The 17,898-nt window shown below is 36.6% G+C and overlaps 1 protein-coding gene across 1 annotated transcript in view; it reads right to left on the bottom strand.

Moving 5' to 3' along the window:
• Positions 1 to 17,898, bottom strand: part of Crnkl1 (crooked neck pre-mRNA splicing factor 1) — a 28,143-nt gene that overhangs the window by 7,012 nt on the left and 3,233 nt on the right. Inside the window, exons 3-13 of the mRNA XM_076851462.2 lie at positions 17,789 to 17,880; positions 16,762 to 16,920; positions 16,143 to 16,309; positions 7,952 to 8,130; positions 6,659 to 6,829; positions 5,543 to 5,734; positions 4,675 to 4,734; positions 3,905 to 3,985; positions 2,991 to 3,230; positions 1,711 to 1,812; positions 826 to 1,074 (exon numbers count right to left, since the gene is read on the bottom strand). Coding sequence (XP_076707577.2) covers positions 826 to 1,074; positions 1,711 to 1,812; positions 2,991 to 3,230; positions 3,905 to 3,985; positions 4,675 to 4,734; positions 5,543 to 5,734; positions 6,659 to 6,829; positions 7,952 to 8,130; positions 16,143 to 16,309; positions 16,762 to 16,920; positions 17,789 to 17,880 — 1,692 coding nt within the window. The remainder of the gene's footprint in view (positions 1 to 825; positions 1,075 to 1,710; positions 1,813 to 2,990; positions 3,231 to 3,904; positions 3,986 to 4,674; positions 4,735 to 5,542; positions 5,735 to 6,658; positions 6,830 to 7,951; positions 8,131 to 16,142; positions 16,310 to 16,761; positions 16,921 to 17,788; positions 17,881 to 17,898) is intronic.

The following is a 17,898-nucleotide window of genomic DNA, read 5'->3' as shown; positions in this document are numbered from 1 at the left end:
CTAACTCAACTTGTCTTCATTTACAAAACAATATCAAAACCTACTACAAAAAACTCAAAAGCCAAGCCTGAAAGATAGGACATGAATAAGCAGCTGCTAGGTTGGTGTTGCTGGAGTTGTAGCTCACCAAAATAGGAAAATCTGGTTGAAGAAAATTCTGCTCCATAGTCAACCAAGAAGATAGTGTCTCTAACTACATTTTGCAGTCTTATGTTTAAGATTTACACTTTTAAAGATTTTTTACTTCACATGTATCTAACAGCAAAAGCTATATACCTGTGCATTATTGTTATAATTCCTGCCCCTTACATCCTTACCTCCAACTGACTACTGATTTCACTTGCCAAAATTTGCTCTTCTAGGCCCCACTTCTATCTGCACTTACTTAGCTTACAAAAACGGCTTTCTCACAGGTTTTCTTTATGCAATCTAAGATTCTCAAAGCTTTCCTGTATGAAATAACAGCAATCTGGTTATGTCATTTTATCTATAAAAAGCCTTTAATAAATTCCCACCAAACTCCTTCCTATGCCTACAAAACTTTGTCTGGATTAGCTCTACTTGGTGAGTTTATTTCCCTCCACATTGACTTCCTACTTTTAGAAATATCACATTTTATATAGTTCCTGGACTCAACTATACCCCCAAAGCTTTTGCCAATCCCCATCCCAATCCTCTACCCTGGCTGTCCTTCCTTAGTAACCGGACTGCAAGTGACTCTTACTCTAGGCTGTGTGCTCCCATTCTCATGGCATATATACAACATAACTTTAAACTCATACGTTTCTACTCATGTAACACATAGCTTCAAGGCTCAGCTCTTACCCCATCATCAGCCTGGACCTTTCTTCTCTTCTTGACTTTTTCTGGCATGAGTTTGTCTACTCTCTCCTTATCTGATGCTGTTCCAAATTCATCTTCAAAGCTTCGCCAGGATTCTAGCAGCATAAGTCTCTCTTCCTTTTCTTCACAGTTTCGCATGGTTTTGTTAGCCTCTTCATAAATCTGTCTACATTTAGCCACACTTCCTTCTTTCCCTGAAGACAACTCAAACTGAGCAAAACTGATCCATACCTTACATAAAATAATTAAGGAATCAAATTAGCAATGTCATCTAGATGGCAGTCATATTATAATAATAATAAAGCTAATTTCTAGTTCATGGTATCTGAATATGATATAGTTATTTCTAGTGTTTCACAGAATACATTGACTATATGAGTCAATGTAAGCATGGAAGTAATTTGTTTCTATATCTGATAATAACCATGAAAAGAGGAACTTTTTCCAATCTCATGATATCCAAGATATTCACATGCAGTATAAACATATACATTGTATAAGTTTAACAATTCACAAGTCCTCTGAGACTTGTGGGTTCTCATTAAAAGCAAAGAAATAATTTAAAATAATTTTTTTTTTCCTATGGTACTGAGATTGAACCTCATGCATGCTGGGCAAGTGCTCTACCACTGAGTTACATCCCAAGCCTTTCTAAAATTTTTACTTGGGATAGGGTATCAATAAGGTGCCCAAGCTAGCCTTCAAGTTCTGATTCTCCTGCCTCAGCCTCCCAAGTACCTGAGATTACAGATGTTCATCACTATGTATAGTTAAATTAAATTCTCTAATAAAAAAAAGACACAAAAGAATTTTTTTAGGACTGCTGATTCAAGCAAAATCAAAGATCAACAACAAATCACAGGATACCTTGACATGTTGTGTTCGCTGAAGCAATTGTCGATAAAGATTTCTTGTTCTTTCGGTTTCTTCCTGTTCAATTTCAAAATCAATATATGATTTCCAAAGCACCTAAGAAAAACAATAGGTCAGTCTTAACATTTACAAAGCAGATGCACCCATCCAAAGCACAAATTACCTATATTTTAATTTACATCCAAGAACAGAACTTATGCTAAGGAGTTAATTGACAGCAGATGAATGAAAAATAATATTGGCATTTATAAGTTTGCTAAAACTCGGCTAGAATTCTAGACTACAGGCCAAAAGACCATGGATTCATTTTTAGATTCTCCTTTGGAGTTTTTCCAAAATGTTCAATTTAATCAAGAACTGAGAAATTTGCTAAGTGTCTCCCAGGTACTTTTATGATTCTGCCACATGCAATTAATCATGGGGGAGAAAACTGGCCCAAATTAGCCAGTATGTCTTAACCTTTACTGTAAATTCCTTGTTATTTGAGTTAAACTCAACAAGCATTTATTGAACAGGTGCCTACTTGTCAAGCACAAGGATAAATAAACTAGACATGTGGGAGCAGCACTCTAGTGGAAGAATTGAGGCCAAGAGATGGAACCAGAGATACAAAGCACTGTCCTGATGTGGTCAGTGGGGCCTGAACCATTAAATGTAGGGTCATGTTAGGTCAATACTGACAAAATGGCCAAGTGAGTTGTGACTCTAGTGTCACTCAAATCAGTCCTATAGTCTGGCGCCACCATGTGGCTAAAGCTTAACTACTGAAAGCTGGCCAGGACAGCAGCAGTTATAATTCTAGACATTATGGTTTGGTTGGAGCCTCTTATTGGTCTGATCCAGGCAAAACTGTACTAGAACAGGAATGTGCAGTCCCCACCTCTATTTCTCCTGTTCTCCACATGGGCTGCCTGCTGGCTGTTTGCTTACCTGGCCTTCTCTTCTCTTCCTTTCCCGGTTTGAGGAAGGGAGGAAGAGAGCTCATCATCCACGCCATTATATCCTAATTCATCCTGGGTGTCTACTGTGCTCTGGTACCTAGCTAGAGGCCTTCATTTTCAAACTACCCTCACCTCCACCCATCTTCCTATTCTACAAACAGAAAAATCCTAATCTGAGTAGAAAAGATTGTGGCTAGTCAGATCATATTTATATTCTTAAACACTCTCTTTCTCTCTCTCTCTCTCTCTCTCTCTCTCTCTCTTTCTCTTAGATGGTTATCTAAAGGAATACTAAGTCTCTAGAACAAAATATATGCAACTTGAGATCCTCACCTCCGGCATGTCTAAGCGTGGTTGGCTGATGGCTAACTCATAAATGGCCCGGGCTCTTTCAATATCACCAAGGATTGTCTCTAGTTCTGCAAATTTAATCCAGGAGGTACAATTTTCAGGCCCAAATTCCAGGAACTTTTCATAAAGCTTCCGGCATCTGTCAAATTCTCGAAGCTGTAGCTCCAATTCTATGTAGCCTTTAAATAACTTGTTCTTTGGACATTTGCCTATAGAAGTTCCCTGAAAAATAAAATGACCAGATGACTGCAATACCTCAGTGGGTTGCATGATCATTTCAACATGGCAGTCCATAATATTGCTCTGTGGTATAACACTGTTCAAGTGCTCTTAACAAAAGATCAGAAGACACTTCTCTAGCTCAACCAGCTGACAAGATGGCCTGTGATCACTGGTACCTAATCCACTATTTTGGACTTTAAACTTTCTCAGAAAAAATGGATACTAAAACCTCCTTCAAATAAAAAGCTAATCAAAGAGTGAAACTTGACTTGCTGTCCACAGCCAAGGTAATAGTAGCTTATCTGAAGAGAAATCACAATTAAATATAGGATTTGATCCTATTAAAATTTCAGAACAATTTTTAGGAGGAAGATGCATTTAATACACCAGAAGTTTACACAGGACCAGACTACTGCATCTAGTCTGAGGACAGATCTAGCAATTGATAGCTATAGATATTTCCAATATTGAAAGAGAATGTTCACTTGCCCTAGGTAATAAGAATAATTTAAGCATCATCATCTGATGATTTTTTCCTAACATGTCCCAGTTTATGGTGATAGGAATTTCTGTTGTGTTTTTAGTAGAGCAGGAACTGTAGAACTTTTAAGCACTAAGATTTTAAATTCTTTCTCGAGAAACTTCATGAGGCATCTGATCCTTTCTTTACTTACCAAAGCTCTTCTGGCAAATGGTAAATTTTTCTGTCTTATTTCAAATTGTGCATAATATAACCACATTTTGGCAAACGTGAACTAGGAAACAAAAGCATAAAAATATTTAACTGAAGAAATTCATTTAAAGTAAGTTGAATTAAAGAAAATTTAAATTAACAAAAGGCTACTGGCAGTTAGATTTTCCTGAAACTTCTGAGGCAGGATGTATTTTGCTTACTTACAAGTAAAGATTTCACAACAGTTACAAACATCATGATTCAGATACTTTACTGTACTTCATGACACTGCAGCCTCTCCTTGAATAGGCCTTGTTTTGTGGGCCGCTTGTATGTAGACAGAACATCCTATGTCTATTCTGAGAAGATAACTTGGCCAATACTTCAACAGCAGGAAAGACTTTGTTTCTTGTGCTAGGAAACATGGCAGAGGTAACATCTCAACCATCTCTAGAGAAGCAAGGGATGCACTCAATTATCAACAAACACAGTTCTGTGTCTCTCACATATGTTGTGTGAATTCTTGTCAATGTCTTCCTTTTTACTCAGCCTATTCAAATTACCCAGCCTCCTCTGAATTTTTATATTATCTATATTATTAATTTTTTTCTCAATTCAGGTTATCCTCTGTGTAATCTCATTCTTATTTATGTTTTCCATGGTGTCTAGTACAGGGAAATAATCACTAAATGTTATTTTATCCTATCATTTCACAAGTAATACATGAGAATTTTGACCTGGTTGGAGTTGAACACTTTAGAGCAAGCATACCTTTTTATGAGGAATTAGTTCCAAAGAGGCTTGATATACCTGTCTTGTCCTTTCAGGATCCTGTATAAAAATTTTTCACAAAATGTTAAGTCTGTTGCTAACATTAATTTCATAGTTACTAATTTTACCAGTAAAAATGTATATACTCAACACTGAATATGTTTTCTCCAGTGACTATTTTCAAACCCTGATTCCATTTATGATTAAAAATGGCCAAACTTTTAAGAATCATCAACAATACAGACATCAAACTCTGAGTGCTTCTTTGTAGAAAGACTCTGCCTGACAGCAGAAAGAAAGATGTTTTATGTTCTCAGATCAATAACAGGTTAATCTTTACCTGTTAACTCACATACATGACCAATTTCTGTAATGTCATTTAATTTTAACCTCAAATAAAATCGTATAATCTAGCTATGACTGTGAGCTATATTTATGAAAAAAAAACATAAATTATAGGAAACTATATAAAATTAATATATATAATTAACCTGAGGGCTGTGTTCTTTATTCCCTTTCAAGTTCCAAACGTTATCTTATTTTCAGGTTTTAAAAACAAACCGTGGTTTAGCATTTGCCTAGCATGTGTAAGGCCCCGAGTTCAATTCCTAATGCTTCAAAGAAAGACAACACACACACACAGAGACACACACTACCTAAACTTTTCCCACAACAGGTATAGAGAATTTAAAATGTTGCAGAGAGAATATATAATTTTATGGCTGAACAGAAGCCTGTAAGAATTTAAAATTAAACTTCTCTGTTTCAAGGATTATAACTATCATCCACTACCCATAACAGACAAGCTATGAGTACACACTCAACCAAGGAAATCATTAACAGCTGACATAAAATTCAATATTTTTACCTTTGCCTCTAATTCTTCATAGAGTGCATAGTTGATCCAAAGATATATGTAGCGCTTCCAGTGCCTCTTCTCCTGAATGGGTGGGACATTGGCAATGGCTCTCTCATAGACCTCACGCACAGTTTCAGCTTCTGCATCACTTTCCACCAACCGCAAGTAATCAAACCATGCATCATAATTGTGTGGATTAGCCTAGAAAGATAAGCTGCTTTATCAATAAAGACAAAACCAAAGCTATACTATGTGAGCTGAAAGGAGGCACAGAATGACTCTTTATAGATTAGCACCTTTTCTGTTAGATTTTACCTGTTATCTAATTTAAAAAACACCGTTTCTGAAAATGTGTAAATAAAAAAATAAAAGGAAACCAAAGGAGAGGTTACTGGCTAGGTGTGGCCCTTTCCTCCAGAGTCATCACTAAGAGATAACTACTCAATAATGAGATATCATCCTTATTAAGGTGCACATACATATGACTACATATCACTGGATTTATAATAAAATTACAATGGATTTTTATCATACAATTATGAACCCTGCATTTTCAGAGAATAGTACTAATTTTTCTTGAAAATACCTTGCTGACCTACCACAGTACTTAACAACAGAATTACTCCTTTGCTTGGAGAGATTTTAATATAAGCAAAAATAATTTTAAATACATAGCATAACAGTGAAGGAAAATGCTATTATTTTTAATTGAAATCAACACAGTACACAAAGAGATGAGAATAGAATTATATCTACGATACATCTTTTGTCCAGGCAGTTAAAGCTAAAGGGCAATAATGTGCAAAACAGGATTTTAGATACCTACAACTCTTCCGTTTTCTTCCAAAAATGAGCTCAACTGGTTTCTACATTTCTTTTCAAGTTCCACATACACAATCAGCAACCAATAGATGACTTTCCACTTGTGAATGGTAGAGCAAATTCAATATGGTTTGCCTGCCTTTTCCTATCAGCCTCTATAGTCTAACTTGTCTGAAATGTGCCAGCAGATCACAGATCTCATTAAAAAGAGTTACCATTGATAGTCCTAACTAGCCATTCTTTATGCCAGAGCAGCTAGTACTGATGAGCACTTCAGAATTAACCACCCACACCAGCACCCACCTTCACTTCTTCTTCATACTGGAATCTCCGTTTGCTCACGATGATGTCTTCAATACCCCTCCTGTCGCCAAACTTCTTCTCAAAGATGGTATAATTTTTAAAGAGTTCTTGGGCCTCGTGTTTTGGAATTCTATCCAGGGCATACTTATAGATGACTCGTACCCTTTCAAACTAAAAGCAGATAGGATGACTACCTTCCATTACACATTCTCATTCTAGTCGTGAAAAAAGAGTAATTGTGGTATAAACTATAAGATTTTAAGGTATCAAAATGTCCAAAATAAACCTTTTCTTCTCTCTTTGGTTGAAAGTATTTGTGTCAGAAGCTCTTCTTTGAGCTTCACATTTAATGCTGGCTAGCCAACTTTAAGTTGGAGGATTATTGCAAATCTCAAACTAACCAGGACCCAAACTGAACTTCTTTCTCCCACTCCCACGTTGGTTCTTTCCCAGTCTTCCCAATCTTAGTAGGCAACACTATAGTCACATGCTAGCTCACATCAAAATCTCCTCTTTGTTCCTTTTCTTTTCTCATTTTCCACATTCATTTCTTCAACAGGCCCTGCCATTTCTACCTCTTCAACACAGTCCTTTTCTTCTCTCCCTGTTGCTGACCTATCTCCATTTCTAACCTGGATCATTTCAAAAGTCTCCCCATAAGTCTCACCTCATTCTACTTTTGCTAATCCCCCCCTCCTCTGCAATATATTCTCTATAAATTAGCCAGAAGTTTTCCTTAAAATATAAATCATATTCCATCACCCACTTCAAGCCCTTCTATCCTTCCCTTTTACAATAGAACCTGGACTCTCCAGCATTTGTACAAAGTCTCAGCCTAACTCTGTCAAATCTACATTATTGGAGGTACTGTCAGAAATTCTTTTGTATAACTAAGAAAGAGAAGAACTTATTTTGTGGGGCAATATCTGTTTCATTCTGAATTCTGTTCTCTGTTCTATGAGCTTTTGGCTTTTTGCTGTCCAGGTTTTTTACCTTCCTTTAATGACGCTGCCAAAGAACTCTACAGTTTATAGACATTAAGATTTAAAAGCTTAACTTTCAAACAAATAAAACAAAATTAAGACAATTATAGTGAAATCTATAATCACTCAATTCCCAATCTGCAGCTCAGTCATATATATATGTTATTTTCTATATGAAATTATTTTTGTCTTTGCAAAACATTTTCTCCAAAGATGAGTAAGAAAAAAATGGAAATGACCTCATTGTACACAAGATGTAACCTTTTCTAAGATGTTTCACAGTGCAATCAAGTTACTGAAGTATACTTACTTCTTTCTGATTTTCCTCAAATTTGGCAAAGGCGACATAAAGATGTTCATCCATATGTTCATCTCCAAAGAATTCAACAGCTCTCTCATACACTTTCCGTGCATGGGCAAAATAAGCATGTTTTTCTTCAAAGCGGGCATACTTGATCCAGTTCTTCACATCAGGGTGTACAAGGACAAGTACAGGGAAATTAAGGAAATACCAGGAAAGATAACATGGCTTTTTTAAAAAAAAATCACATAAATACCAAAACCATAATAAACCATAACAAACCTTAACACCCCAATAATTCAAACTACCCTCTAAGGTTGATAACAAACATACAAAGGTGCAATAAAACTCATCCCTGGCCTTCACAAGGGTATTTGCCTCTATGTGCCCTCAGTGTTTATTCACTATTGTAGTAGTGGGTATAAATAGAGGTTTGAAGCCAAAGAGAAATCTCAATGCTGGTTACTAATCATGTAATTGCAGACAAGTAATTTCATTTGTTTCAGCTTTTTCTTCTGTATATATGGAAAACTAATGCCAACCACAATAGGTTACTGTCAGTTTTAAATGACAAAAAAATATATAAATCCCTTACCAGTTTCTGGCTAAAAGAACAGAGTCAAGGGCTGAGGGTATAACTTAGTGGTAGAGTACTTGCCTAGCATGTAAGGGGTTCTGGGTTCTATCTTTAGTATTGCAATAATAAATTAAAAAAATAAGGGTTTTCAAGATGGTGGGTCAGAGAAGTAAGCATTCTGTGTTGCTCTGTAATCTAGATCTCACCTATTCGGAATACTGCATCTCTGAGAGTGTTAGAGGACCCCAATACAGCTGCTCTCCATAGAAATCACCAGCACTGTGACCCCACAAAGGGCTCCAGGCCTCAGCGTTGGAATAGGACGCCTGGCATTCGAGCAGGACCCAAAACCCGAAGTTCAAGACCAAAGTTCTAGCCCACGCAAGGCTCAGGAGCGCCTTAGCAGAATCACCTATCAACACATCTGCAAATCACCAAGACTTCGCTCAGCTCCCACACAGGTCACTAAGCTGCTACCTACCCATAGCACAACGCCATTATCTGACTTCCCCCCACCTTACCAGACACCCCAGCGCTGAAAGCAGACTGCCTCCATCTTACTTCAAAATTCTCGCCATGTTAGGTGGGGGCAGCTCCCAGATCAGATCTCCAGTGGCCAGGTAACAGCTTTCCAACCTCCCCACTCCCCAGCAGCGGTAATCCAACATAGTAGCTGCCAAACACAGGTGTGCAGTGTGACCATGGTGCTACCCACGGGAGCCATGGTGTGAGAGGTTCCTCAATTGGGAACTGCTAGTGGGGAGGGAGACGGGGTTAAAGTTTGGAGCCTAATGAAGAAACCAGGAACTAGGAAATCTCCAGGCAAGATAGGGAGATAGCACCAGGTGCTCAGGTCATATGAGTGGTCCCAAAAAGAGACCCGTGAGGTGCAGTCTTCCTGAAGGGACTGGCGGGTGCCACTCCCCGCTTCTAGGTGACCTGCACCAGGACCAGACTTCCCACCCTGGTTACCTCTACCATCCTGAGGTCAAGAAATATGAGATAGCGTAAGAAGACCAAATTTAAGAGTTATTGGGATAGAGGAAGGCATAGAGTTCCAAACCAAAGGAATGAGCAATCTATTCAATGAAATAATATCAGAAAACTTTCCAAACATGAAGAATGAATTAGAAATCCAAATTCAAGAGGCCTACAGGACGCTGAATGTACAAAATTAAAACAGATCCACACCAAGGAACATTATAATGAAAATGCCCAACACAGAAAATCAGGAGAGAATTTTAAAAGCCACAAGAGAAAGGAATCAGATTACATATAGGGGGAAACTAATTAGGATAACGGCAGATTTTTCAACACAGACTCTGAAAGCTAGAAGACCCTGGGACAACATATATCAAGCTCTGAAAGAAAATGAGTGCCAACCAAGAATCTTGTATCAGGCAAAATTAGGCTTTAGAATTGAATATGAAATAAAAACCTTCCATGATAAACAAAAGTTAAAAGAATTTATAGCTAGAAAACCGGCACTACAAAACATCCTTGGCAAAATACTCCATGAAGAGGAAACGAAAAACAATGAAAATCAGCAGAGGGAGGTAATACCCTAAAGAAAAAACTAATCAAAGAAGAAAATCAAGTCAAGTTAAATAACAAAAGTAAACAATTATGGCTGGGAATACAAACCATGTATCAATAATAACCCTGAATGCTAATGGCTTAAAATCACCAATCAAAAGACATAGGCTAGCAGATTGGATAAGAAAAAAAAAATACCCAACAACATGCTGCCTCCAGGAGACTCATCTGATAGGAAAAGACATACACAGACTGAAGGTGAAAGGTTGAAAAAAATTATACCACTCACATGGACTGCGGAAGCAAGCGGGGGTTTCCATCCTCATATCAAATAAAGTAGACTTCAAGCCAAAGTTAATCAAAAGGGATAAAGGGAACCAACCATACATCAACAAGACATAACAATCATAAATATATATGCCCCAAACAATGGTGCAACTATGTTCATCAAACAAACTCTTCTCAAGTTCAAGAGTCAAACTGACCACAACACAATAATCTTGGGTGACTTTAACATACCTCTTTCACCACTGAATAGATCTTCCAACATAAGTTGAATAAAGAAACTATAGAACTCGATAATACAATCAATAACTTAGAATTAACTGACATATATAGAATATTTCAACCAGCATAAAGCAGGTACACTTTCTTCTCAGCAGCACATGGATCATTCTCTAAAATATACCACATAACATGCTACGAAACAACTCTTAGCAAATACAAAAAAGTAGAGATACTACCATGCATTTTATCAGAACACAGGAATGAAACTGGAAATCAATGACAAAATAAAAATTACTCCATCACCTGGAGACTAAACAAATGAAATTGGAAATCAATGACAAAATAAAAAATAAAAATTACTCCATCACCTGGAGACTAAACAATATGCTACTGAATGAACAATGGGTTGCAGAAGACATCAAAAAGGAGATTAAAAAATTCTTAGAGGTTAATGAGAACATAGACACAACATATCAAAATCTCTGGGACACTATGAAAACAGTTCTAAGAGGAAAGTTCATTGCATTGAGTTTATTACTTAAAGGAAGAAAAAGTCAACAAATAAATGACCTCACATTACATATCAAAGGCCTAGAAAAAGAAGAATAAACAGTAAAAACAGTCGAAGGCAAGAAATAATTAAATTAGAGCTGAAATCAATGAAATCAAAACAAAAGAAACAAATGAAAAAATTGACAAAACTAAAAGTTGGTTCTTTGAAAAAAATAAATAAAATTGACAGACCTTTGGCTATGCTAACGAAGAAAAGGAGAAAACTCAAATTACCAGCATACATGATGAAAAAGGTAATATCATATTAGACACTACAGAAATACAGAGGATAATTAGAAATTATTTTGAAAACTTGTACTCCAATAAAATAAAAGATATTGAAGGCATCGATAAATTTCTTAAGTCATAAGATTTGTCCAGATTGATTCAGGAAGATATACACAATTTAAACAGAGCAATATCAAGTGATGAAATGGAAGACGCCATCAGATGCCTACCAACCAAGAAAAGTCCAGGTCTGATGGATACACAGCCTAGTTCTACAAGCCCTTTAAAGAAGAACTAATATCAATACTCTTCAATTTTTTTCCAGGAAATAGAAAAAGAGGCAGCACTTCCAAACTCATTCTATGAGGCCAATATCACCCTGATTCCAAAAACAGGCAAAGACACATCAAAACAAGAAAACTTTAGACCCATATCTCTAATGAACATAGATGCAAAAATTCTCAATAAAATTCTGGCAAATCGAATACAAAAACATATCAAAAAGATCGTGGGGGCTGGGGATGTGGCTCAAGCAGTACACGCTTGCCTGATATGTGCGTGGCACTGGGTTTGATCCTCAGCACCACATAAAAATAAAATAAAGATGTTGTGTCCACCAAAAACTTAAAAATAAATATTAAAAAATTCTCTCTCTCTCTCAAAAAAAAAAAAAAAAAATCATGGACCATGATCAAGTTAAGATTCATCCCAGGGATGCAAGGTTGTTCAACATAAGGAAATCAATAAATGTAATTCATCACATCAATAGACTTAAAGATAAAGACTCATATGATCATCTAAATAGATGCAGATAAAGCATTTGACAAAATACAGCACCTCTTCATGTTCAAAACACTAGAAATTTAGGGATAACAGGAACATATCTCAACATTGTAAAGGCTATCTACGCTAAGCCCCAGACCAATATCATTCTAAATGGAGACAAACTGAAGACATTCCCTCTAAAAACTGGAACAAGACAGGGATGCCCTCGTTCATCACTTCTATTTAACATAGTTCTTGAAATACTGGCCAGAGCAAGTAGATGAAAGAAATTAAAGGGATATGTACAGGAAAGGAAGAACTTAAATTAGCACTATTTGCTGAAGATATGATTCTAGAAGACCCAAAAAGCTCCACCAGAAAGTTTCTAGAACTAGTAAATGAATTCAGTAAAGTAGCAGGATATAAAATCAATACCCATAAATCAAAGGCATTTCTGTATAACAGTGACAAATCCTCAGAAAGGGAAACGAGGAAAACTACCTCATTTACAATAGCCTCAAAAAAGAAAAAAAAAACAACTTGGGAATCAACTTAACGGAAGAGGTGAGAGATCTATACAATGAAAACTACAGAACCCTAAAGAAAGAAATCAAAGAAGAACTTAGAAGATAGAAAGATCTATCTTGCTCTTGGATAGACAGAATTAATATTATCAAAATGACCAACCCAAAACACTACATAGATTTAATGCAATTCCAATCAAAATCCCAATGGCATTCCTCATATAAATAGAAAAAGAAATCATCGGGAAAAATAAAAAAAAAATCATTGAAATTCATTGGGAAAATAAGAGACCCAGAATAGCTAAAGCAATCCTTAGCAGGAAGAGTGAAGCAGGTGGCATCACTATACCAGACCTTAAACTATACTACAGAGTAATAGTAACAGAAAAAGCATGGTATTGGCACCAAAACAGACTGGTAAACCAATGGTACAAAATAGAGGACACAGAGAGTAACCCACAAAATTACAATTATATATTAGACAAAGGTGCCAAAAACATGCATTGGACAAAAGATAGCCTCTTCTACAAATGGTGCTGGGAAAACTGGAAATCCATATACAACAAAATGAAATTAAACCCCTATCTCTCACCACGCACAAAACTCAACTCAAGGTGGATCAAGGACCTAGGAATTAAACCAGAGACTCTGCGTCTAATAGAAGAAAAAATAGGCCCTAATCTCCATCCTATCAGATTTGGCCCCAACTTCCTTAATAAGACTCCTATAGCATAAGAATCAAAACCAAGAATCAATAAATGGGATGGCCTCAAACTAAAAAGCTTCTTCTCAGCAAAAGAAACAATCTGTGAGGTGAATAGAGAACCTACATCTTAGAAGCAAATTTTTAACCCTTCACACATCAGATAGAGCACTAATCTTTAAGGTATATAAAGAACTCAAAAAGCTAAGCATCAAAAAAACAAAACAAATAACCCAATCAATAAATGGGCCAAGGACATGAACAGACACTTCTCAGAAGAGGATATACAAAGATTAACAACATTTGAAAAAATGTTCATCACCTCTAGCAATTAGAGAAATGCAAATCAAACTACTCTAAGATATTATCTCACTCTAGTCAGAATGGCAGCTGTTATGAAGACAAACAACAATAAGTATTGGCGAGGATGTGTGAAAAAAAGGCACACTCATACACTGCTGGTGGGACTACAAATTGGTGCAGCCAATATGGAAAGCAGTATGGAAATTCCTTGGAAAATTGGGAATGGGACCACCATTTGACCCAGCTATCCCACTCCTCAGTCTATACCCAAAGGACTTAAAAACAGCATACTACAGGGACACAGCCATATCAATGTTATAGCAGCACATTTCACAATAGTTAAACTGTAGAACCAACCTAGACGCCCCTCAGTAGATGAATGGATTACAAAAATGTGGCATATATACACAATGGAATTTTACTCAGCAATAAAAGAGAATAAAATCATGGCATTTGCAGGTAAATGCACTGGGGAAAATAATGCTAAGTGAAGTTAGCCAAGCCCAAAAAAACAAATGCCAAATGTTTTCTCTGATATAAGGTGACTGACCCATAATGGGATAGGAAAGGGGAGCACCTCTCCTAAACGAGAATAGATGAACTCTAGATAGGGCAGAAGGGTGGGAGGGGAAAGGAGAGGGTAGGGAGTAAGCAATGATGGTGGAATGTGATAGACATCATTATCCAAAGTACATGTATGAAGACATGAATTAGTGTGAACACACTTTATATACAGAGATATGAAAAATTGTGCTGTATATGTGTGATAAGATTATAATGCATTCCACTCTCATGTAAAAAAATAAAATCAATTAAAAATTTAAAAAAAGATGCAATGTATTATTAACAAAAATAAATAATATAGTCAATAAATGGTATCTATATTATTATAAGCTCAATAACTTTAATACTTGAACATGTGATTAAGGGGAGGGGGGAATAACCACACCACATGAAGAAAACTGCCAAAAGAGAAAGTTTTGAATTATCATTTTATTTCCTAACAGAACCTATTTTTAATCTATCTTCCCTGAAGAGAGAATTAATTTCCAAAATAGTAATACATTCAAATATGGTAAAGACTTTAAGAATGTCAGTTCTGAAGCTGCTCTGCTAGGTTCAAATCCCACTTCCATCAATACTTGTGAGATCTCGGTCATGCCACTTACTCAGTCATGCCTGTTTTCTCAAGTGCAGAATGGGAGTAGTTCCTGCATTGTAGAGCTGTCAAGAGGGATTGATATTATTTTTAAAGTGTTTAGAATAATGTATGGCACACAACAAGTGCTATGAAAGCTTTTATGAAACTAATGTTAAAACAAATAGAGACAGAAGACCTTAACATTGCATGATAAAGCTGATTCTTTTTATTTACAATAGGTATTGTTCTATAAAGTCACTGCAAACACTGAATACCAAGCCATTACTCCTAGGGAAACTGTGTATACACACACATCTTGTATACATTATAACCTGATATTCTAAAAATAACTCATCTTGGAAGGTTGTTTTCTTTATTGTACAAGAGAAGATATGGTCCCAAAGTGTTAAGTGACTGACCTGAGATTGCCCACTAAAGGGGTCAGAATTGAGTATTAAGTCCCATCTCAATGTCCCCAGAGCTAGAGCTCCTTGAGAGGCATAGCACTGGCCTCTCCTCTCTTCACCACCTGGGCATCACTATTTGCGGCTGAAACATGGAGGCAGAGTACTGCTTTGTTGGACCCAGGCTGGAAATATGCACAGCAAGCAAATCAAATTTTTCACTGCTGTGCACATGTCCAAAAATGATTATAAAGTACTGCAATTGCTGATTCAGCAATTACAAATAAATTTCAGCAAGAATGTAAACTTCCAACTATGGGATCTGTGAGTAGTGAGGATCACTGTGCTTCTGTTTCTAAGAGCGCTTTCAAGTTATTGACTAATCTTCAAACCAACAAAGTTTTTTTGTTGTTGTTGTGATGGGAATCACCTTAGGACCTTGCGCCTATTAGGCAAGTACTCCATCACTAAGCTACACCCCAGCACACACCACAGATATTTTTATTCTGGTTTTAAAGAAGAGGGCATCAGGTTCAAAGGAGTTAAATTTTGCAGAAAACTGCCTAGCTCAACAAGAAGTGACAGCATCACACAGCTGGTAAACAGTAAACTTCTGGATGAACTGCAGTAACAGTGCTAATGTCCAACACAAACCTCAAAAAAACAAAAACAGGACTGGCTATAGCAGCAAGGCCTTAGTTTTATCATTTTCTACAAGGAATCAAAACATTACTAAAACAGAAATAAACCTAAAGCCTTACTGGAAAGGACTCAACTACCCAGATCACAAATTTTCAGTATGACCAATCTACCCCTACAAAATAAATGTGAAGCTCATGAAAATTCATTTCTGACTTCTGGTGTAACATTAATTGCTCTATGTCCTGCCCATAACAGCTCTATGGGAGGAGTAGCTCCCAGGACAATAACAGTACCACTCATATCTCATTCAAAGGATATATCGTTCATAAATTGTGCGGGCCCGTTCCACCTCTTTGTATCTTAGCTCAAAGTTGATATAGGAGTGCCAAGCTTGCTCCTCAGGCTGCCATTCCATCCAGCGCTCAAACACCTGGCGGGCACCAGCAATGTTCCCCAACATCTCCTCCATGTATGTGTACTTGTACCTTTAATAAGATCACCCAAAAATATCTGTCATGAGAATGACTTAGGGAAAAAATGAGCCTGGACAATTTTTAGCTATTCTTTTATTAATGGAAAGATTTAAATTTTATCTTTCCTCATGGTTAAATCAAACATGTTTTCCACTGAAATATAAACCTGAAAAAGGATGAACCTTAGTGGGAAAAGTATTTTTTTTTTTTTTAAAGAGTGCCTACTCCAACAAGAAGTTTCTAATGCATGAAACATTATCGTAATCAAAGTTTTAGTCTTGATTACAAAACTACTTATCATTAGGCTTATGACAATAGATCATTAAAAAGCACTCATAAGACCTTAAAAACAGGATGCAAATTTAATTATGTACAACGTTATAACTATATAAATAAAGGAAACACACAAAATTGGGGAACTTTTCTCGTTTACAAAAGGCTATTCTATTAGATCAGAAACTTACCAGAACTGGTTGACTCGTGGCAGAGTTGTGATGGCACGGTCCCAGATATTTCGGGCATGATTAACTTGGCGATTCTTCATTTCCATTTCTGCATATTTCAGCCAGAGTGTAATATTTCGATAGTCTACATCTAAAGCACGCTCGTATATGGATCGTGCCCTTAAGAAGCAAGATTTAAAGGGTATCAAAAAAAAAAGTGCATGTAACATATGTAGTAATTATTTCAAACTGTCTGAATTTCATTGAGTGTCTACCATGAGCCAGGTTCTGGTCATAAAATGATGAAGACATAGCAAATATATCTTATAAAGTCTTACAGAAGGATAGACTAGCTTGTAACTACAGTACAATATGATAAACATTATCGTCAAGATCTGCACAGGAAAGAGGGAGAAAGAAATGATGATGTGTGGTGGACATCATCTAGCCTAGAATTCTGAATTTGAAGAGAGTTCCAATGTATCTGGAGCCTAAGGTTGTGGGGAAGAGTACTTCTAACAGGTAGAGAGAAAGCCAAGTGACATGACATGGAGAAATAATGTACTGAGGAAGTGGCAAGTACACAGGCACAATAGGCAAAAGGGAGCGAGGGGAGAATACAGAAAAGCTACATAACACCAAGGATCAGGATTCAATTTTTATCTTGTTGGTCACTGTTTTTTGGCAGACCACTTTTATCTTTAAAAAAATCTCAATAACATATAAAGCAGGTGAATCTAGAGGCAGACTCTAGGTTTCCGTATCTGCAGTGTGTGCTGGTGGCAAGACGTACCTCCTCTTGCCACAACCCTCAGGATTATCCATGAAGCAACCCTGAGGCCCTTCAAGGGAACCCTTGGGTTCCATGGAACAAATACCAGAGGCATACTCTTTTATTTGTGCTTTAAATTTTTCTGTTCTTTTTTACCTGTCAACTTATGACATCTTTACCTACAAAATTATACTCTCAAGAACAATATTTTCTACATTTTTATATCTTTACTTTATGGCATCTTTATATACACAATGATAATCTTAGCAACTTTACCTTTGAATCTCCTTTAGACTTTCTTCCCATTGTGCGTATTTTATCCAGTTACTAATCACTGTCCTGTTTTTTCTTATGTTATCTTCAAAAGTCTGGAAGAAGGCAAAGAG

This window comes from Callospermophilus lateralis, chromosome 3, assembly GCF_048772815.1.
Source record: "Callospermophilus lateralis isolate mCalLat2 chromosome 3, mCalLat2.hap1, whole genome shotgun sequence".
Lineage (NCBI taxonomy): Eukaryota > Metazoa > Chordata > Mammalia > Rodentia > Sciuridae > Callospermophilus > Callospermophilus lateralis.
Note: the sequence above shows the minus strand (reverse complement) of the source record. Positions and strands in the feature narration are given on the sequence as shown.